Source organism: Poecilia reticulata, chromosome 17 (genome assembly GCF_904066995.2).
Source record: "Poecilia reticulata chromosome 17, P_reticulata-male-v2, whole genome shotgun sequence".
Classification (NCBI taxonomy): domain Eukaryota; kingdom Metazoa; phylum Chordata; class Actinopteri; order Cyprinodontiformes; family Poeciliidae; genus Poecilia; species Poecilia reticulata.
In genome coordinates, this window is record NC_088846.1 from 1,879,284 (window position 1) to 1,902,634 (window position 23,351).

The 23,351-nt window shown below is 38.6% G+C and overlaps 1 protein-coding gene across 1 annotated transcript in view; it reads right to left on the minus strand.

The window, feature by feature from the left end:
- Nucleotides 1–23,351, minus strand: part of tgs1 (trimethylguanosine synthase 1) — a 110,038-nt gene that overhangs the window by 60,769 nt on the left and 25,918 nt on the right. Inside the window, exons 3-7 of the mRNA XM_008433524.3 lie at nucleotides 21,390–21,496; nucleotides 16,817–17,021; nucleotides 11,169–11,699; nucleotides 9,999–10,125; nucleotides 1,915–2,001 (exon numbers count right to left, since the gene is read on the minus strand). Of these exons, the coding sequence (XP_008431746.1) occupies nucleotides 1,915–2,001; nucleotides 9,999–10,125; nucleotides 11,169–11,699; nucleotides 16,817–17,021; nucleotides 21,390–21,496 (1,057 nt within the window). The remainder of the gene's footprint in view (nucleotides 1–1,914; nucleotides 2,002–9,998; nucleotides 10,126–11,168; nucleotides 11,700–16,816; nucleotides 17,022–21,389; nucleotides 21,497–23,351) is intronic.

Below are 23,351 nucleotides of genomic sequence, written 5' to 3' on the forward strand. Positions count from 1 at the left end.
ATTTATATATTAGAGATGTGCCAATCCGGTATGGGCAGGAAAAAAACCTATCACCGATACCGATCACATAATTATTTATTTTTTATCATAAACACTACCGGTTACATTATTTGGAAAAAGGAACCATGGATTCACCTTAATTTAGATTTAATAACTTAATTTAATAACTTTTTCCAAAAAGAAAACTAAACAAAACAGGCATTGTGCAAATTGTACTGCTATCAATAATACTATCTTTAATAGACTGATAACATATGGAGGCTCTGAAGAGGCTAAATAATGCAAAGAGCCAGAATAAAACCTCTCAACATTGCCAAAAAAATTCAAGTATAAAACTTAGCATTCAAAGGCAAATACAGGTTCCATTACAATAAACAATCCTGAGTTACTGAATGAAAACTTCCTGATAGCATGGCGGCTAGCTGATAACTGCTAGTTCTGAGTGGCTGTTTCTGACTGAGCAGAGCAATTATGCAGAACAGGGAGGAGATCGATTATTTTTTTAGAGATTATCTGTCTCATGTTAGGACAGCGAAAGTTTTAATACGCATGTAAAATGTATTTTTTTTAAGTTAGATGCTGCAGCTTTAAGCAGAGGTTCGGTGTGAGAGTCACTACCAGGTAGAGCAGAAGCGGCGCTCCGTCTGTGAAATATTACTACCTGTAGCGCGTAGCAGCGGTTCAACAGCGAGAGCAGAATCAGCGTCTTACATCGCAGCTCGAAGACTTAAATAATTTTGTGGGTCATTTGTTTAGCTTTCTGACCGTCATGCTAATCCGGGCGAGTGTTTGTATCTGTGCGTTGCTTTACCTGCTCAGATATCCTCCATATGTCTTTCTTACTGCAGTGAGCCTCGATGTAGCCAAACTCCGTCAAGTATGCCATTGTTTTTATGTCGTATTAGCTTTGTTGTGTTGATGCATTTTGACGTGCTTCAATTTTCCGCCACAACACGCAAACTTTCCCATTCACTCAGTGCGTTATAGTTCAACATCATTTAGGATTTGTTGCTGCGCATTTGCGCAGTGTGAAGGAAAGAGGAGACCAGCTGCACAGGCAGGCTGCGAAAATAGATGCAGGTGATCAGTATTGGTAACAAGAGCCAATGATCGCCGATCATGCACTTTCACGAAAATCGGCCCGATTATGATCGGTGACCGATCGATTGGCATACCTCTAATATATATATATATATATATATATATATATATATATACATACATATATATATATTCCTTTCTCACCCTCCGCGGGTGGTCTCTCTCTCTCTCATCCTCTGAGCTCGGGTCCTCTACCAGAGGCCTGGGAGCTTGAGGGTTCTGCGCAGTATCTTGGCTGTACTAGTACTGCACATTTCTGGACTGAGATGTCTGATGTTGTTCCTGGGATCTGTTGTAGCCACTGCTCCAGTATGGGAGTGACTGCCCCGAGGGTCCCAATGACTTGTTAAATGACAGTTTGCCATTGTTAAGGATGTAGCTGAAGGTTAATATTCAAAGACATTTTATATGAATTGATCCAACTTAAAATGTCTCTAGACCACCTTACAACCAAACTAAACTGGACTGACTGAATGTCTGTTTCACAACTCTAAAAAGAACTATCATACTCACTAACTTTGATATACTGTGAATATCATCATTTTTGGTTCATACCAGAAATGTTTTTTGGCATCATGTTCTATGATCTTCTCATGGAGGTGTAATTTGCAAATTTTAATTCAGAACATTAGAAAGTGCATTTTTGAATTACCATAAGAACCATAAGACAAACCAACTGGTATTACTGGTTAATATTTTGACTAGTGACACAGTTTATATTGGATCATATAACTAAGTTTCTGGTAGTTGTTTAAACAAAAGCAAGCAGAATTATAATAGAAAAAATACTCGAATAGAAGGAAAAAGACTTACTGGGGCTGGAGTTTGTGCTTGAGTCCTAGTTTGGACCAAACCTCCTTCAGTGTAAGCTGTGGACACTCCTCCAAATCCAGCTCATGACTATAGGCAAACAAAAAATACAGCTTTAAGAAGAGACAATTGGTTTACAGTCAATGCCTCACTGTCCTTACAAGCCTTTATCTAGAGCAGTGTTTCCCAGCCCTGGTACACAACGCACATTGTCCTGCATGTTTTTGGCATTTCCCTGCTTCAACACACATGATTTCAATTGATGGTTGAATAACAAAATCAGTCAAGTTTATTTGTATGGCACATTTCAGCAACAGGGAAGTTCAAAGTGTAAACAACACAAAAATACAGTCAAAGAAGACAGTCAATAATTGAAACATAACATTTTGTCTGGTGGCATTATACATCAGAATGTTTATCAATGTTTCATTATAATGTTCCAAAAGCAACTCTAAACAGGTGCGTTTTAAGTCTGGATTTAATGGAACTCCATGTTTCAGCTGTTTTGCAGTTTTCAGGAAGCTTGTTCCAGATTTGTGGTGCATAAAGGCTGAATGCTGATTCCCCATGTTTGGTTCTGCTTCTGGGGATGCAGAGTAGATCAGAACCAGAAGACCTGACAGGTCTGGAAGGTTGATACAACAGCAGCATATCTTTAATGTATTATGGTGCTAAGCTGTACAGTGATTTATAAACTAACAACAGTATTTTAAAGTCTACTCTCTGAGCTACAGGGAGCCGGTGGAAGGACTTTAGAACTGGGGTGATGTGCTCCATCTTCCTGGTTTTAGTGAGAATGCTAGTAGCAGTGTTCTGGATCAGCTGTAGCTGGAGGATTGATTTGTGAAGACACTGTTGCAGTAATCAATGCGACTAAAGATAAATGCATGAATGACTTGTCTAATCATTGATATTTTCTTCAGGTGATAGATGGTCAATTTTGTCAATGTCTATGTGGCTCTGGAGGTTCAAGTCAAAGTTCATCATTGCACCCAGATTTCAGGCCTGATCGCTAGTTTTTAGTTGTAATAACTGAAGCTGTGAGTTGGACTATGGATTGTTTCTCTTAGGTCCAAAGATAACTTCAGTTTAGTTTCTGTTCAGCTGGAGAAAGTTTTGGCACATCCACACATTTACTTGTCATAAGCATTTATTCAGTGATTGGATGGGTTTGGAGCAGAGGTCGCGTTAACAGAATATTTTCCGTATTTGACCGGTTATTTTTTTAAATGATGGGAAAATTTAAGGCACGTCGTGTATTTGACAGGTTATAATTAACACTCTTGACTGGTGCACATGGGCAGACATTAGAGTTCATAGCAGAGGCAACTGAAATCAATCAATAAAAGAATCCTTTCCGAATATCATCTAATGAACTCTGAACTAAATGCGTCTTTCTGACCGGTAGCTGACAGCATGTTGAAGAGTTATGGACCGGACGCTTTGGAGCGTCTGGTTCAGAAGCGCATTCCAAAACATTGGTAGAAATTTCAGTCTCCATTAGATACAGAACAGAGAAAACGAGTAGATGAGGGCTCACCAATCTTTTTGAAACTGAGAGCTACTTCATGGGTACTCAGTCTTACAAAGGGCTACCAGTTTGACACGCTCTTCTGAAATAACAAATTTACTCAGTTTGCCATGAGTATCATTAATCATTATTGATAATGTATTACTAATCTATGAGAAGACACTGATCACGTTAATGATTTCTCACAATAATTAGCAATGAAAACAAGGTGGGAAACACATATCAATATTCAGCACTTTATCTCTTTTAATCTCAGTAATTGTTCAATTTTTAGATAACCACTTACATCACTACATTTCATAGGAAAAGTCAAATTTTCACTAGCCACTCAAACATTTTTTTTAACAAATTATGAACTATGTTGCACCATGCTTCAAAAAGTTATCAATTATGTAATGTTAAAGAAAAATCAACTTACATATTTTTAAATAGATCTTATCACATTATGAACTCATGACTGCTGCATTTTTAACAAAATTATAACTGTTATATGTCATGAACACACTTTTAAATTGAACACAATTCCTAAATATTTTAATTAAACGTTGCCATGACACTGCCATGTTGCCACTGACATCTGGTATTGGTTTCCTTATTAGTGAGAAGACTGGCATTGCATGCTGTTCACCAGTGCACTGTAATCTGGTGTGTACCTTGAAACTGCAACTGTGAGTGCATCTTTCAGATGTGCATCAGTGAGGCATGTTCTGTGTTTGTTCTTGATTAAGTTAATGTCAGAAAACGCTGATTCACAGAGATAGGATGAAAGAAACAGGCTGGCAACCTTCATAGCTTCTGTGCATACACCACTGCCCCATCCATTTTACTTGGCTTTCAACACCAGCGGAATCTAGTTTTAAATTGTACGTTTTTATTTTTTTATTATGTTGTGTTTTAATGTACAGCACTTTGTATCAGCTGTGGTTGTTTTAAAGTGCTTTATAAGTAAAGTTGGTTTGGTTTGGTTTGATAAATCTAGAGGGCAAAGTGGAGTCAAGTTATAATGTAATAATGTAGCTGTCGCATTCAGTCTTCAGTTTTTTCAGTGGCTACCTGTATTAGCTGTTTGCATGTGTTCCTACCATGCCGCCCCGTACTGGACTGTGTTTGAGCTTCTCTTCATTAAATTACAATAAACATCATCATCATCATCACCTGGGTCTCAGCGTTCATCCTCACCACCACCAACCACAGATCATGACAGTTTAAGTTTTGGGAGAATGTATGTGTATCTGAACAGCTTGATTGATACTTTATCTTGTCACTTGTGTTGACATTAGCTGCATTGTATTTCCAGCATTGCTCCCTGGTACAGCCCGCAACATCTCATGCAGATTGGCCAATGTAGAGAGGAGATGCATCTTTTTGATTAACCTAAGGGGAGGGGCGAAGTGGAGTCAAGTTATTGGGCTCTTTAGAGGTTCACCAGAGTCGATCATAGAAAATCTGGTGCAAATTGGATGAATTATGTTTGATTTAGAGACGATCATAGACATGGCAAGCAATGCTATTTGAGAATAAGCCACACCCACATGGTCCAGCTAGCAGCCAACATTCACAAAGTGCATCATCATGTCATTTTATATCAGTTGGCACAGGATTAACCCCATTTGAATGATATAGTAAACATGACATCTGACTATAAAAACAGGTGACTTCCTGTTGGAGAGGGGCGTGGCTTAGGTGATGTCATCAATTGACCAAGTGAATGTGATCAAGGCTGGTCAATAATGAGACATGGAAAGTCTGATTCAGTTGTCACTTTGCCTGTAGAAGTTATTGCATTTTAATATTTCATGGCACAAAGCCAAAGTTTGACACTTAGCCACGCCCACATCCTTTGATGTACGAGAATTCTTTTGATAACTTTTCATCTTCAATGTCTCAAAAATGAGCTGAGTGAGTTTGAAGTTTGTATCTCAAAAGCTGTAGAAGGAGTTCGATCAGATGCGACGTCTGTGAAAAACAGGAAATGGCGGATTTGATCCAAAATGGTCGACTTCCTGTTGGGTTTGGACCATGGCTCCAAGAGACATTTTTGTACATTCTGACAAGATACACATGTGTACCAAGTTTCATAATTCTAGGTTAAAGCATGGCTCGAGGCTGATTATTGAAACTCTTCTAGGGGGCGCTGTTGAGACATTAGGCCATGCCCACCAAATATTCCACTGGATTCCTGTCCGGAGTTGGATAAGGATCCATCCCAGTGAGTTTGGTGCAGCTGGACTCAAAATTGTGGAATTCAGAGCCAAACGTATAGACACGGCGTTACAGGTCAATTTGCCACGCCCACCTGCTGCATCCAAACCACATAGGGATGGAAACCATAACACACCAATATGTCTTCTGTATGTGGACACAGTTTCATGTTGATTAGGATAAAGGGGTCAGATAGCGCCCGTTCACAGTAAAACATGACACTTCCTGTTCTAAGGGGGTGTGGCTTAAGTGATGTCAAAATTACACGATTGGTTCTTGTAGGGCATCCAAAGGTGATCACACACAGAAAGTTTGGTGGCACTGTCAGTTTCTTTGTAGGAGATATAACAGTGTAATATTTCTTGGTGAGTCGGTGAACTTTGACCCCTGGTATCACCCCTTGAGCATGCATGACTTTGAATGATTTTGATAACTTTGAATCGGGCATGCCTTATGAACCAACTGACCAAGTTTGTAGCAGAACCATCAAAAGCCCTAGGAGGAGTTCGATCAAATGTGAAGGCCAAAATGGGGTCAAATTCACAACTTCAATCCAAAATGACCGACTTCCGGTTTGACGTACACTATGAGAATAATTATAAATTCTGAGTGGCTTGGGGAGTTCTACAAGTGTACCAAATTTCAAGTCTCTACGATAAAGTAACTGAATAGGAAAGGGTCTTTTGACATTTTCTAGGGGGCGCTGTTGAGCCGTTTCTTCAGCGATTTTTGTGTAGACCTTAAAATACGTAAATTTTTCACAGTCTCTATGGGCCCACCAATTTTGGTGAGTTTTTGAATATGTTAAAGTCCCCAAAAGGCCAATTCATTTGTCAGGATCAAATAAATAAATAAATAAATAAACAAACAAACATTTGAAAAACAATAGGCCTTCGCAGCGCTTAGCTGCTCGGGCCTAACTAAAGAGAATGCAATGTTGAATCCATTTATATTCTAAACAGAAGAGCCGGCAGTTTATCTTGAGGAATTAAATAAAGGTGTAGAAGTTAATTAGACCGTAACATGCGCAGTGTTCTGCGGCTGCACAACCAATGCGGATGCGGCTCCACCGCTGCGAAAAATTAAACTTAACTCATCCTGCGGTTTTAACAAATGGAGCACAGCATGTGACTTCTGATTCGATGAGAGGTTACCTATCAACACAAAGAAATTCCTGTTTTTATGTAATATTCAAACCAGTAGAGTACTAGACTTTTAAAACTCGTCTTAAAACTTTACTTGGCTTTCAACTCCAGCGGTATTGAGAGCCATTTCAGCCTAAATTAATTATATAAAATAAACGGGTGAAATAAATAAAAAATTTGTAAAATAAATCAATAAATGAAGAAAATGAAATGAATAAAAAATTTGTTAAATAAATAATTTAGCTTTTCCATTAACCCAATTTTTAATTCATTTATTTTTCATATCAATTTCTCAATTTCCCTATTTCATTTATCTATTTTTTATGTACCCATTTTTTAATTTTGGTTTTTCATCAACCTAATTTTTCATTTATGAATTTTTCATGTTATCAATTTCTCTTTTTCATTTATCTATTTTTCATTTACCTCTTTATCCATTTACCAATTTTTCATTAATATATTTTTCATTTAAACACTTTTCAATTTCCCTTTTTCATTAACCCAAATTTTTTATGTATTTATTTTTCAGATTATCAATTTCCCTTTTTCATTTATTTTTATTTGTCCATTTTTCATTTATCCCTTTATTTACCCATTTTTCATTAATCAATTTTTTTATTTAACCATTTTTCAATTTCCTTTTTCCATTAACCCGATTTTCTATTTCCCAGTTTCATTAATCAATTTCTCAGTTTTGCGGGAAAATAGATTGTGATAAATAAGAAAATACTAAATAAATAAGGGAAAATGGGAATTACAAATTTTTCAAACAAATGTTAAAGGAAAAATGGATAAAAGAAAAATGGGTAAATAAAAAAGATATATGAAATTGATGAATGAAACTGGGAAATAGAAAATTGGGTTAATGGAAAAAGGAAATTGAAAAATGGTTAAATTAAAAAATAGATTAATGGAAAATGGGTAAATAAAGGGATACATGAAAAATGGACAAATGAAAAATAGACAAAAGAAAAGGGGAATGGAGAAATTGATAATCTGAAAAATAAATAAATGAAAAAATGGGTTAATGAAAAAGGGAAATAGAAAAGTGGTTAATTGAAAAAATAGATTAATGAAAGAAATTGATATGAAAAATAAATAAATAAAAAATTGGGTTAATGAAAAAGCTAAATTAAAAAATGGTTAAAAGAAAAATAGATTAATGAAAAAGGGAAATTGAGAAATAGCTATGAAAAATTGGGTTAATGAAAAAGCTAAATTATTTAACAAATTTATTTATTTCACTCATTTTCTTCATTTATTGATATATTTTGCTCATTTTTTATATATTTCACCCATTTATTTATTTAATTTTGGCTGAAATGGCTCTCCATACAGCAGGATCTAGTTTTAAATTGTATGTTTTTTTTTAAACTAAGAGTTTTTATTTTTTTTATTGTTATGTTGTGTTTTAATGTACAGCACTTTGTATCAGCTGTGGTTGTATTAAAGTGCTTTATAAAGTTGGTATGGTATGGTAGACTGGAGAGTCTGACCCAACTCTCCAGTCGTTTCAATATGTCATGGTCAACAGTGTCAAAAGCTGCACAGATTTCCAACAAAACCAGCACTGTGGTTCTTCCACAATCTGTGTTTACATGGATGTCATTGAACACTGACTAGGGCAGTCTCAGTACTGTGGTAACCATGGAAACCTGACTGAAGGACATCAAAGTGGTTTGTTTTCAATAGGAAACTATTCAACTGTTGAAACAGCTTTTTCAATCATTTTGCTGATCACACGCAATGACAGGTAGGACTTTCTTAAGGGAAGTTGTGAAGATATTTAGTCAGCAGGAGGAAGAGCTTAATTTATATATGATGTCTTCTAAGTTTTCATGGATAAGTAGTTGAAATTGAGTCATTTTTTTCTGTATTTGTAATGTGTGGGCACGTCATTGATACCGAGTGTAATGTGGATGTGCAGATTAATCCTCTAATCATTTCAATTTTCTTTCCATTGCGGGAAAAAGTTACATATATTTTATCTGCTTAATCTGGTGGCACAATGTGGATCCTCTATTCAGCTTGTTGAATATTTTAACTGAAAGACAATAAAATGCCATTGAATGTCACTTAAAAACTCACGGTAAGAATAGATTATGATGGGAATTTTTGACGGCGCATGTTAAAATGCAAAATAAATGCTCCTCTGACCCAGAGATCTGACAGAAGACTGGTTCCACCTGCAGCCAATGAAACAACAACTGACTCTAAACCAGCCCTGTTTAGCCAGCCTGGTTGGAACCACGGCTCTCAGGGTTACAGGGAGTGGGGTGGACAGGGCTGGAATTGCTAATGCAAAAACATTGCCTGGTGTTCTGTCAGACCAGCATACGCTCACAGATCGTCATACGCATATCTGTCAGACAAGTATATGCTGTCATTACCATGTGCTTTTATTTCATCAGCAACTTGACACAATGACGTAAAAGTTAGATCATCATACACTTTATTAACAGCTGCATGACAGCCTGGGATACCAATTAACCAGTCAGACCATCACAAGGGGTGCAGCTAGATCCTGATACACTTCGAAACCATGACAATGCATGTATATCCATCTAGTTATTAAAAACAATTTATTGACTTGTTTTTGTCGTATCTTGTTGCGTATGCTGCACTGATAGCTCCTCTAAATGTCGCAGACTTCTTAATGCACACGCATGTATACTCACTGCATGTATGCTATTCTGACAGAGTATAATTATTGGACAGAACACCGGCTGTGTTCTGTCCAAAAGTGGCAGCACAGCCGGACCTGGATTGAAGCCCAGTTTGTCCAGTTATATTTTTATTTTATTTATTTTTTTATTTCCTTTATTTAACCAGGTAAACCCCATTGGGATCTAGATCTCATTTTCAAGAGGGATCTTTGCAGAAGTCTGCAATACACAGCAACCTGTTTACAAAATAAACTAATTAATTACTAAAATAGGACGTTAAAGAAAATGTCAATCATAGGAAACCTGTGTATTCCAGTGCCCACTATATTTTTAAGTTAAAGCTTGCAGAAAGTGAAAGTGGAACCACCAATTCCCCTGTCCTACACAAGAGGGCTAACACAAAACAAATTCCAACTATTTTTCATAATTCCAAGTCTTTTCACTGACCCAGAATCAGATCAGTGCCAAGACAAAACTTTTTTATTCTGCCAAGTCCACACTTTCCACAGCAAAAACAGTAAAAGTGATCATCTTAGGACTAACCTGCATTTGGTTTTTATAAATCTTCTTGGGTGCTTGTCATCATCATCCTCTTCATCACCTGTTCTCTCTGAAGTTTTACTGTTTGAGCCACAGATTCTCTGAGGTAGGACAGCGACTTGCTTCGAATCTGGGTGAAAAGAAATAAATACATATTATAAAATTCTCCAGCAACTCTCTAATCTCAGTTTGACCAAGGAAAAGAATCCAAAGCTTTGAGAAACACACTGTGCTGTTCTAATATTTATGAAGACACTTGTACTAATCCTCAAAGACAGCACACCTGTTGCTTTAGAATATTACATTCTAATAGTGCTGTAGAGACTCCTATTAGAATTAAAGAGTTTTAAAAATTAAATGAAGATTTGGTTGATTGGTCTTAATGAACTGCGGCTAATTAACAGCCTCACGTGAATTCTCTCACCCTCCCTCAACCAATTCATCCTCGTCCTCATCTCTGACCTCTTCCTCACAGGATTTTTTCCCCTGAATTTGTCAGTGCTTCTGTAATAAAAATGTTTTTTATCTCAAGGCTTTGTATACTTCTTCAGAATTGCCAGTATCTGGACTTTATTATATTTATTATACTTCTTTATAGTAAACTATACCTCTTATAACTAAGAGCAATTCAAAGTTACAATTTTTTTAAAAGCCATGGTTATGAACTTTGAAAAGAAGCCAGGGTACATAGAGAGAATCCAAGAATGAATGGTAGACCATGCACAAAAACCCCAGGCCAGAATTCAAACCCAAAACCTTCTTGCTGGAAGAGAATAGCGCTTGTTATGTGAAGATTTATTAAACGGAAAAATTTGGTTTACTAATTTTAGCATGACTCCGGTTATACTTGGCCTATTAACACAATTTAAAAACTGGTGTGTAGTTTATAATGTGCACTTTAAGCACAAGTTGAAAGTGAGACTGGGGAAGGCGGAGTCTTGCTGCTACGCCGTCACAAACCAGACATGTTAAAAAGATGCTATAAGCCTATGGACCCCTATAGTTTAACATATCGATACCTTCAGAGGGTGGATAATATCGATACATATCGTAGAATCGATATAATTATACAGCCATACTTCAAGAGTTCTTTTTACTTTTCATTGGATACATTATTAATAAGCAGCTTAGATAATCATGCTGCAAACTGACATTATTACTGAGGCACACTACCTGTTTGTTTAGCCGAGCTGTCCTGAGAGCTCCCAGCAGGTTTCTTCTGATCATCCCCAGCATCTGAAGGTTCCCCACAGAAGCACTCATCTGACTGCATTCCAACATCAGCTCTAAAAAACAGGAATCTGTTGGTCTCCAAGTCAGCTGCACAGCTCCTGCTTTGCTCTATTATGCAGTTTTCTCTGAGCAGATTACTCATAATATCAACTTTATTTTCTTCCTCTCGGCTCCCAGCTCCAGTTTCCCCTTCACTTTGTTCTTCTGACTGTATCAGAGCGTCAGTCTCCACTTCATCACTAGTGTTCGAGTTACACATTTGAGGCTCAGTAGTCCAGCCCAGTGATGTCCAATATGAAAATTGCTCCCAATACAAGTAGTAAGTCTCTGCAGCCAGTTGGTCCCAGAGAGCTTTTGTGTCTGGATTATTCCAGGGAGCAGTGACGGCTCCAAGATGGTCTCCAGACGGAGCACTGGCGTCTGGATGCTTTTCCAGCCAGGAGTTCCACAACAGGTCCTGTCCATTCTGAACTTTATGGTGTAGAAAACAAGAAAACAACAATGAAAATCGATTTTTAGGTCCTAATGCATAGTTCCAGTTGAGCTGCCTCTAAGATCTTTTCTTATATTTTAACTATGCTAAAACTCTAAAGAGTATTTTAATTCATTCTATAGCTGAAATAAGTTCAGCAGGCATCACATGTAATTTTTCATAAATGATACAATGTCAACATCACAACCTTTAAAATCTTTGTTTTGTGCTTCAGCAGTAAGTAGTGGTTATATTCTGTTGCCTAATGCATCTATGTGAAAATAGGCATTTTAATAGGGATATTTCAAAAGCCTTTAGGCTAAAAATTATTTATTTTATTTTGGATCTTTTCCTTTACATTATTGTGTTTGTAATGAGCGAATTAGTAATTGACATCAAGGCATTATGTTTTGATTTGCAAGAGTTTAAATACTATTTAAGGAGTTGTTTTTGCGAAAGGATTTTGGCACCTCTCTGGGTCAAACTGACCTGACTCCTTTCGTTCTATTTGCGTGCAAAACGCAAATGGAACCAAAAATGACTTGGAAAGGAAGGCTGTTTGGACAGATAACAGGAATTTGAGATAAATTGGCCTATTCATCAATTCTGAAATGGAACAGATGTTGAGTTCATTAGGTCTCAAATATTTTAAAGTTTGTACAACACATACTTAGTATAAGGCCTGCCAGAATATTTACGCAAATCAAAGGTAGCAACGCCATTGGTCGAGACGCTCCAACTCACATCAGTGAAGATGAGAGTGTATGAAAACCCTTTTTTATACACTTTCATCTTAAGAATACGGAGAGATTTTTTGTTGAGACTGGAAGATTTTTGAGTATTGAACTGATGGAAATGTAACGAGGAATCCGTGGCAGAGTGTAATAAATCTCCGAAGCTTGTCTGTGACCTAGCACCAAGAATTACGTCTCTGTGCGTCATTTCTTTTACTTACTCTTTTATATGTAAGAGTATAGTCACCTTTCAATTCTCCAATAGATTCATGCCATTATGCTAAATTAGTGTGTTGTGTTAATGAAGAACACAATCTGGTAAGTTTAGCTTCAACATACACATTACATTTACTTCTTTCATTTCCAAAAAGAGGTACAAGTACAAACATTTTTATTTCTACCTTATTATAAACTCAGATAATTAATAAAGAATTTACAATATCAAAATAAAATCTAATTTTGATATTGCAAAACATAAAATAGAAACAAGAGTTTACTTATTGCAAAACAGAAGCAACAAAAAAGCAATAAATTTGATTTCAACTCTTTAACTCTCTTTTCAACTCTTTAAAGCAGTGGTCCCCAAACTACGGCCCACGGGCCGGATCCGACCCGCCTCCACATTTGGTCCGGCCCCCTGAACAAAAACAGAGAGCATGTAGATTTTTTTCATGTACCGTATTTTCCGGACAATAAGCCGCTACTTTTTTCCTAAGCTTTGAACCTTGCGGCTTATGTACATAAGCCTTGCGGCTTACATAAGCCCAGTGCGGCTTATACGTGAATTTTTCTTCAACCACCAGGGGGCTCTTTAGCAGGAAGTGAATCATTGGAAGTCAAACTTGGAAGTCAAAGAAGAAAGCTCCCATTAAAACGGAATTAGGTTTTAATAGGGAATTAAAATTTGAGAATGTTGTTGATCAGTTAAATAGCATTGACAGGAAAAAGAAGATTTTTCGTTTTTTAAATAATACTGGGATCATTATGAGAATTTGAGGTATAGATATTAGGATCCAATAGATGGCAGTAGTGCAACAATAATGGATGCAAGCTGCCGTTGAAATCTAAAGAAGAAGAAGAAAGCGTCCATTTTCATTTAGCACATGCTAGTAGCAGACACAAAGGATCAGCACTTTCACTGTTACAGTTACGGTTCGGAAACTACCGTAATCGGTTCAGTTAAATCTAAACGTGGCAACTTTTTCTTTTTCAACCATAATAAATGTGATATTCGATTGCCCTGTTATGATTAAAATTTTGGGTGTCCGCCCCCCTCTGCTGCTGCTACATCGTTGTGGAAAACCTTGACGGGAGAGATATTTGCAGCTTATAGACTAGAAAATACGGTATTTATTTCATAAATAGTGTTATTTTCTGGAAACCAGAAAGGGTTATTTGATTATGTGGAAAATAAATTTTTACATTTAGGCACTCCTGATATCGTCACACTTTTTCTGATACAAACTGACTCCGGCCCCCACCAGAGAAGGGAAAAGTTATGTGGCCCTCACAGGAAAAAGTTTGGGGACCCCTGGTTTAAAGCTACACTGTGCATCTGTTTTTATGAGTTTTTTAAAACTGATTATTTTGTGGTATGAGGTAGATAATGTGTGAAAAAAATCTAGCTTCTCTACTTCATCCCAATGCTCCTGCTGCTATCTGCAGAAATGCCCCAACCAGAAACAACCAATCAGAGCCAGGAGAAGGGTCTTAGCACTATCAAACATGCTTGTGTACTCGCTGCTTAATGTGCTAATGGCAGACAAACAACTTACTGTTACAGCAAACTCTGTAACAGTAAGTGCCAATAATGGCATGCCCAGCTGAAAGGAATTAGCAGTGGTGGAGAAAGTATACATGCAATGTATTACGGTAAGTAAAAGTAGAAATAAACAGACATAATGCACTCTAGTAAAAGCATCACATTAACATTTTAATACTGGCTTTTAAAAATACTTAATGTATTAATGGTTAATACAATATCATTAAATGTGCCTATTGTATTTACTTTTAATACATCAGTAATGTGCCATTTTAATGAACAATGTTGCATATAAGGCATGGTTTTATTGTATTTACTCTCTGCGACACAGTTTAGATTTAGATTTGTGATTCTATGCACAAGAATTTCAGAGATGCCACGGTAGTATTCCTTAAACACATCATACAGATTCATTCAAACGAGGCTCATCGGAACACATATTCTAATTTATTGAATATGACTGTAAATATGAATATGAAAAGATTATTCACAAGGCGCCAACATTAATTCAACTGTACAGTAAGTACAGATACTTACTGTAAAATGTAGTTTAACGTTACCTGGGACATTCATGGCAGGAGACGCTAAGCTCCATGCGCCCCCAACCGTAACAATCAACGTTACTGGCAATTCACGCTAGCTTATAACAATTTAATTGTGTTTACTTATAGCAGTCGATTTCGACAAGAAGCATAAAACTTCACTAATCTAAATCAATTTCACACCCAAAAGTCAGATAGCGTTTAGCAACTTAACTTACCTTGACATTTTTTCAGATTACTGTGAATTTTTGAAAACTAGAAGTTCATGCTTTCCAGGGAGGCAAAGGTGATACCAGAATCATTGATTACTTTCAAACTAATGAACAAATCAAAAAAGTGCAATGTGACTTGGATGTAACGTATAACACGTTTTACAAAAATGTTGTGAAAAAAGTACAAATACTTACTGTAAAATGTAGAGCAAAAATCTAAAGTATCCACAATCAAATCTACTTAAATGAAGTTCAGATACATGAAAATGTACTTTAGCACAGTCTCACCACTGGGAAGTAGCTGTAGTGTAGCATAGCAGAGAGCAGGGGGGAAGAGTGAGAGCAGCATATACACCAGCTGGTTTACCCCCCTAAGACTCTCTTCCTGGCTCTAATTGGTTGTTTCTGACCAAGCAGTGCATTTCTGCAGATAGAACTGAGGGATGTCAGAGGACCTCAATTTTCACAGATTAAAATTGAGGTCCAGACCAGCCAGCTTGTCACAATATAGTGACAAGTTTTATCAGTCTGTAGTAGGGCAATTGTAAACGAATATTTTAGTAATCGTGTAATCCATCGATTATTCTTGCGATTAATCGAGTAATCGGATAAAAAAAATTGATAACATAAAATATTGGTAAATCTTGCATAACAGCAGTGTTACTATCGGATATCAATATCAGTCCAAGTTTTCATATTTGAACATCCCTAAAAGTTACTTTTTTGCAGTTTAGAAAACTAACCTGTAATAATAATAGCTCACTTTCTAAGCTAACCTGAAGAAAATTTATACAAAAACCTGAAATTATATTAAATTTAATAATAAAGAGGCAGGCTCACAAATACGCTTATAAAAATGTCTAAAATCCAGCTTTTAGTTTATGCATTCATCTTCAGTGAGTTTAATATATGAACTCTCACCTTGCCCCATACCTGTCAAGCTTTGGGTTTGAGAATGCAGGAAATGCTGCTTGGAGTGGGGGGGCTTGGAGTGAGGGGCAGGTGAGCAAACGAACGTAAGATGGAGATGCAGGGGAGGGGAGGAAAGAGACCAGGGGACAGACGAACGTAAATCCGGGGGGGGAAGATGAAGAAACAAACCTAATGTAGACGGGGGGCGGGAAGGAGAACAGGACCGGTAGACCAGGGGACGAAAGTAAGAACGTGGGGTGGAGGAGGGGGAGGCAATATGGGATATTTACGGCACCTTCGTTCGTCACACTCAGAAACTCATCTACCAGCAATGTACCGACATGATGCGCTCCGCCACCCGTTTGTTCAGACCGGGATGATATGAAATTTATTGTGCGGTTTGTCCGTAAAGCTACACTTACACTGTAACCATCAACTACTCAGCCGCCCGCTGTGTTCAGTCTATCCGCTTACCTGTATAAATACTCCTGCAGTACTCTTCCTGCTGTTCGCTTTGAACCCGCAGCGCCCGAAGGAGAAAGGCTGCCGTACTTCAGGCATCGCGCCATTCATTTTAAGGATGCTAATTGGTCCCACAAAAACGATGAAAACCCCAGCATTATCATCAATCAATAAAATCCCCAGGGCCGAATTTGAAAATTGGACATTATGCCGCCAACACTTGGCTTTCGTCAACAACTCAGAGGCGAAAGTGAGAGCTCCGCGCAAAGCAAATAATGTTCCGGCCGGAACACGGTGCGCTAAATAATAAATCATAAATCAACAAAGGTAAATTTTCCTTGAGGAATTTTAATAACTGAGGTACTCGAATCATTCGAGGAATTGTTTTAGCCCTAGTCTGTAGTCGTGTGTGAGAGAGAAAACAATAGTTTTTGTCCTAAATAGCCCCCCAATACTTAAATGTCCGTGTACACATTGTGTTGCTCTTCTTACCCCAGTAGTTTTCCCAGGAAGTGTCATGGATCTCCTCTGCAACATTCATTACTTGGTGCACTTCATTCTGATGTCCCTCTTCAGAAATCACACAGTGGTCAGACAGAGCTGCTTTGGAGACCTGCTGGAAATCTTTGCCTACCTCCTTATCTCTAGGCAGTTTTTCGGTACACGTGATGGGCTTTCTGTTTGTCCTTCTTTTTTTCTGTCGTGACAAAAAAGAAGAAGATGTCTCAAGCACACTTTACACTAACGTGATTAGGATTTAATACAGTATATTATAAGCCTGGTGGGCTGCCATGATTTAAAAAAAAAAAAAAAAAAAAGCCGGACTGCAGGCATCTTTGCTGCACCAAGCATTTCACTGACAGAGCAAAATTATTCCTGAAAGATAGGTTTATAGTTGATGCACTGAACAGGTTAAAAAGCCGGCAGCATGCACCAATCACACCGCTGGCGCCTCTGCACATTGGCTGCCTCACGCGCTGCTGCTACATCTCTGAAGTTTACCTTGGAGCGGATCGCGCACGTCTCCTTTCACTGAAAGAGCACAGAGGCTCACCTGTATGGACATTTATATTAACCCATGTGAGGACTCATGTTTCTTTGGAGAATTCTTCACCAAGGTATGACTGAGTCAAGTATAAAAGCCACCCCATTAGCTCTGGTTGTACAGTTCAATGTGAACCACATTTATAACCCTTTAGTCGCGGTTTGACAGGTGCACGATGAGCATGCAGTGAAAATGATAGATCTTTGTGAACAAAGCATTATGTGCGGTGTGTGCATTTACATCTCAACATGGTGACTCTGTCTGCGCATAACATTTATGTCACAGGTCTCAAACTCAATTTATCCGGGGGCTGCTGGAGGCAGAGCCTGGGTGAGGTTGGGCAGCATATAAAAGATTCCACAAAAAATATTTTAAAAAATATCCTCAAATGTCATCAACATGTAATTATTTCTCCAATACATGAACTGCAGGCTTTGGCTTTGACAAAGACATGATGAGGGTGTGACAAAATTTAGGGTGCGCTCATACTGCACCCTGAAGTGACCCAAATTCGATTTGTCAAATCAGATTTTTTTTTGCCGGGTCGTTCACACTGCCACACATATGCGACCTGTATGTGTTCTGCAGTCAGAACAGGCAAACGACCTGAAGGTGTCCCGCATGGGCAGTAGAGGGCGCAATAGCGTCAGCGTTCTCAGTGTTCTGCCAACCGCCATAAAAAGAAGTAGTGCTCAGTGTTTGCGGAAGTAAACATGGAGGCTAATGGTGGAGCTTAGCTTACATATTTGAAATTATTGTCCAATCGGAGCAGCATATTAACAACTTAATCCTCATTTTAGTCTGTCATAGTTGTTTTTCTTCCCACTTGAGCGTATCAGGACACAGAATTTAAGTATCAGTGACGTTCAGTTCGGATGAATGCAGCCTGGACATTAGATTGCATTTGAATCGAATACATATCGGATATGGGTCGCATTCGAAAAGAATCCGACCTGTGCTGTTCAGACCGTCATGAAAAGATCAGATACAGGTCGCATTACGTCAAAAAAAAAAAAAATCGGAATTGGGTCACTTTAGGCTGCAGTGTGAAGGTTATTCCACTTGGCGTCACTCTTGTTCTATGTTTTATAGAAGTCTTTAGCGAGCTAGCAACGTATGAAGAACGTCTCGATGTGTGACGTCATTACCGCTTCTACTTGTCATAACGGCGCAGCGGATGGTGAGCAGCCCGGTAGCAGTCGCCTTTCTCTGCATTTGATCGTGGCATTTGTTAATGGTACAAAGTACTGGAATGGCGACTGCAGGGAAGGGCAACTGGTACCAGACTGTTCCATCATCCGCCACACTATTGTTACAAGCGTAGCGTGCATGAAGTCAGTGTAGCTTAGCCTAGCACCGCATGTCAGCCATGACGAGGTACGGCGGGTGGGACTTCCGTCAGAGGTTTTGATTGCGCAGTGTGTGGTGTTCAGCCACACGGCAAGAGCAATACACCAGACACAAACTGATTTCTCTCACCGACATTCAGATTCCAGACAAGTCCCATAAAAGCTTGCGTTGGATAAATGAGACAACGCAGCGGCTATATTCGATGCACAATGCTATGAGGCGAGTTATATTTTTCATCGTTACCATTTGTGTGTTTAGATTGTTTTCCATTTTGTCGTTTCTTTAAGCTTCATCAGTTAATTAGTATTTGCTGTTTTAATGTTTACAATTATACTGAGAACAATGGGCTCAAAATAATGGATAAGAGTCCAGGCATTAATCAATGTTTTACTAGTCACAACTACAATCTACCCGCAATGTGTGTGGCTAGTGTCAGCGTTAAGCCCTGCCTGAATGACTAGCCTTATCATCAGTAATGTCAGTAACATTACTGACGATGTTACTGACATCGTCAGCGATGTCGATCACTGACGATAACCATCTACTTTGGAATTAAATTTTATTTCCTCTACGCATCTTTTGTTTCCTCTACCGCCGTTTCTATGCTAAAGTATCAGCAGCGACAGAAATGTAAACAATCGAGGGAGGAGGGAGATGTGCATTTTGTTTCTGGAAAAACAGGAACTATTTTGAGTTTCGCTCACCAAGTCCAATTATTATAAGCAGCTTTCCACTTGTTTTTTTCTAAAGTCGCTTGCAGATTTAATAAGTTGCGGGCAGGGGTTTTTGGGCTTGGAAATAAGCAGACATAAACCCCAGAATTTGTCTGACATCCAGTTAGTTTTAGTCAGACTCTCCCTGTCCATCATTTTCCGGATGATCGTCCCGCTGTGTCTTTGTGCGCACCATGTCCACTGGACTCCGGGTTGCACCGTGTCAGCTGTTTGGGATTCCCCTCCGTATCTTCTGAGGGGAAATCATGGAGGGGGAGCCGTGCTTTCTGATTGGCTACCTGTCACAATCAACAGGCTACGTTCTTGCTCCCAGTCGGGGAAAACTACACATGCAGCAATAATCCGGCCAAGACAATCCATTGTGTTGAATATGTCCGATGTTAGATTGGAGCGGTCCCAATGTTCTTCCGACTGGATCTGATCAGATGATCGGTTAAGGTTATTGCAAGCGACAGTCTTAAAACATTGGATGTTCTAAGATTGTTAGAGTAGCGTTTCTCAACGGGGACCGCAGGGGGACCTGGCGGAAATTTTTACAAAAGGGGGGCGCTGCGATGCCTTTGAGGGGTGTTTGCTCCAAGGTAAACTTTACACCTTAAATGCACAACAATACAAGTTTAGACTTTGAGCTACTTGCTAAAAATTGTATTGTGTAACATTAAAACATGCCTGGCTGCAACTGTATCGATGGCAGCTCTTCTTCTTCTCAGTGTTTGTTAGCTTATTGGCTCAGCTCCATGCTCCTGCTACTCGTAGCTTTACTGCATCAGTTCAGCGTTACACTGGGTGACGACGTTATTGTGATTCACTTGTCAGGTCACATGTGTCTGATTTTCAAATATTTTATGAGGATTTGAGGATTTTTGTACACGTTTTGGCAGTGCTGTGATCATGTCAAAGCAGCAACTTATGTTAAAAACTGTTTTAATGTTCGTTTGAATGCTGCCCACTCCATGGAAGGACAATGGAATATCGCTCTTATAACATGAAATGACTAAAATCACAATACCCTTACTGTGTATCCCTCTGAAAAATGAACCAATTTAAATAAAGAAATCCCTCCACACTGTCTGTGGTGATACCACAGAGAGCGTTCATTTTATAAAGTTAATATTGGTGCTGTAAGTGATCCAGTGATCCAGCACTTTTGAATGTTAATAATCAGAATACCGGGATTTTTCCATTGTTTAAAAAGGTTTACGTCAGTCTGCATTTCTTCATTGATATGCTCCCCGACAGCTGGTTAAAGAAAAAAAAAAAAAACTCAAACAGGAGAACCGGGACGTAGAACCTAGATGTGAATCATTATCAGAGAATCAGAATCATTAGGATTTGATTAAGAGCCAGCTTTTGTTCTTATCCTATATCTTCACTGATGGGGGACTGTGAAGAACCTGGATAATGGATAGGGGGGAACTGGCCCAAAAAAGGTTGAGAAACACTGTTACAGAGGGAAAATTGGGGCAAAAAACTGTGTAGTGTGAACTAGGCTTGACAGCATTTAAACACGGATTTAGTGAAATCTGGGAGAGGGGCCTAGTTTAATTGACCAACATAAAAAGCAATCAGTGATAATTGTAGTTTACTAAGATGTATTTATGAACAAACAGCTCAAATTCAAAGATTAAACACATAGCATCAGATTGTTGCTAGGGTAACAAAACAATCTGACTATGAAGATTGTTCTTTGAACTTTTACAATGTAAACTTGCCAGCTCCTTAAAATCTTAAACAATTTAAAATATTTTAATTTATATATGCTGAAACCATTCAATCAAATTTAACAGCGTTACATTTCTGTATCTGTGGTCTGTATTAAAAAGGTTAGTATTCACGGGAGCTCCTGAAGGCCTTGGTGCCCTGACCACCAGGTTTAGCTAGTTTTCAGGGGGAAACCCTGCATAATGTACAAGAAAATTCATCAAGTACCACTGACCTGAACCTTCTGCTCAGAAGAGCTGGCAAATGCTACAGGCAAACCCATCTTAGCCATCAGCTCAGACTCTTCATCCAAGATTTCTTTCTCTTCGGCATCTTCAGATTCTGTCAATGTAAGAAAATATGCATTTTAATTATTAATACATTTTACTTATAGCCACCTTTGTTGACACTGAAGGACACAGCAAAAACCACATTAAATCAATTAATAGATACAACAGTAAAATAAATCAACTCAATAGAAACAGCAGAAGTCATCAGACAGAAAAAGCAGTTTGTTTTCAGTTGTGATTTGAATTGACGAAGTGAATCAATATTTCTGAGTTGGGATGGTAATGTATTCCAGAGACAAGGAGTAGTGTGGAAGCGATAAAAGCTGGGTAGCTGTTGAATTGCTACAAAATAAAGCTGTATTTCCCTCAGCCCACTGGCTGCAATGTTGACACCTTGAGATGCCATGAGACCTAAATTCTGAACTTCATGGCAGGGAGTACATCCCAGTTTTCCATGTCTGGCATATAACCATTCATTTTAGTTTTTAAACTGGTTACATTGATCCTGTGTCCAGACAGAGGGATAATCAGTAGGTCTAGCACAGGGGTGGACAACTCCAGGCCTCGAGGGCCGGTCTCCTGCAACTTTTAGGTGTGTCTCTACTTCAACACACCTGAGTCAAATAATGAGGTCATTAGCAGGACTCTAGATAACTTGACTGCACTTGGGAGGTGATTCGGCTGTTGGATTCAAGTGTGTTGAACCAGGGAGACATCTAAGAGTTGCAGGACACCGGCCCTCGAGGACCAGGATTGCCCAGCTCTGGTCTAGCATCATTACCTGTTTGTTCTGAAGATCCTGCAGCTTCCACTTCTCTTCCTAACATGGCGCCTCCTCACCCTGACTCTCATACTGATAGGAGGAAATGTGTCATGTTAACCCCCCTTATGAATTAAGTTATAAAAACTTAGCAAATTGAGTTGGAAGGACTTAGTGAATTGAGTTGGATGATCATAGTTGGTCAGACATAGGTTACGAAACTGGCATTGAACTCAATTGTTTAAAGTCAAAGTGAAAAGTTCCTTTAGTTTAAAGATTTGTACGTTTTGAGTTAAATGAACACAAAAAAGTAAGTTGTCATAGCAAAAGCAAAAGAATTAAGTGAAATTAATGTAAATAAGGGGGCGTTTACACGACAACGATCCAACAAAAACGGCACTTTTGTTCCGTTTTTGTTGGATCGTTTACACGATAACGTTCTGATTACGATCTGTGTTTACACAGTAACGGTGCACATCGAAAACGTGTAATGCTCTCGCTGCGCCTAGTTGGTGCTAGGTTCTTTGAAACTTTGAAAGTGCACATGTGTTTAAAAAAAAGTTGTACTTGAAGGCATGTGGATTTCCGTGAGAGAACACGCATTGTGTGCTTCTGATTAGGGCACATGCAGTTGGAAAAAGTGGGATAACTTTGCCGAAAAACCTTGTTTGAGCTTTCACGGTGTCTGTAGCGGCCCGGACTGGAAGCTGTTTATTGTTTTTACCTTGGAATGGCCAACAGTCTGTTATTCCTATATCAATTTGATAAAATAGGAGTTCCCGCACGTCCCATATCCGTGTCCTCTGTTACCTTTTTCAGCAGTTAAAACAGTTTCATCTGTCGCTAACAAGTCGTAACCTGTTTTTCCGAGCCGCCTTCAAACGCAACATGAACGCTGAGATGCTTGCGCTGGGTTTACACCTGTGAGGCAGCGAAGGAGACCTGCTGCTGCTGCGCAGGTGTGTGTTAGAATCAGGGCAGCAACCCAGCAAAACGTAAATAACTTGGCACAGTTTTGCCCCCGAACTAACCGACTGAGTTGAGTAAAGCTGTTGGATGCAGGTGATGATAGCTAGAAGATGACTAGCTAATATCAATACAGCATGTTAAGCTTGTTAACAAGTAGCCTGTAGGCTGCTGGTGTTGT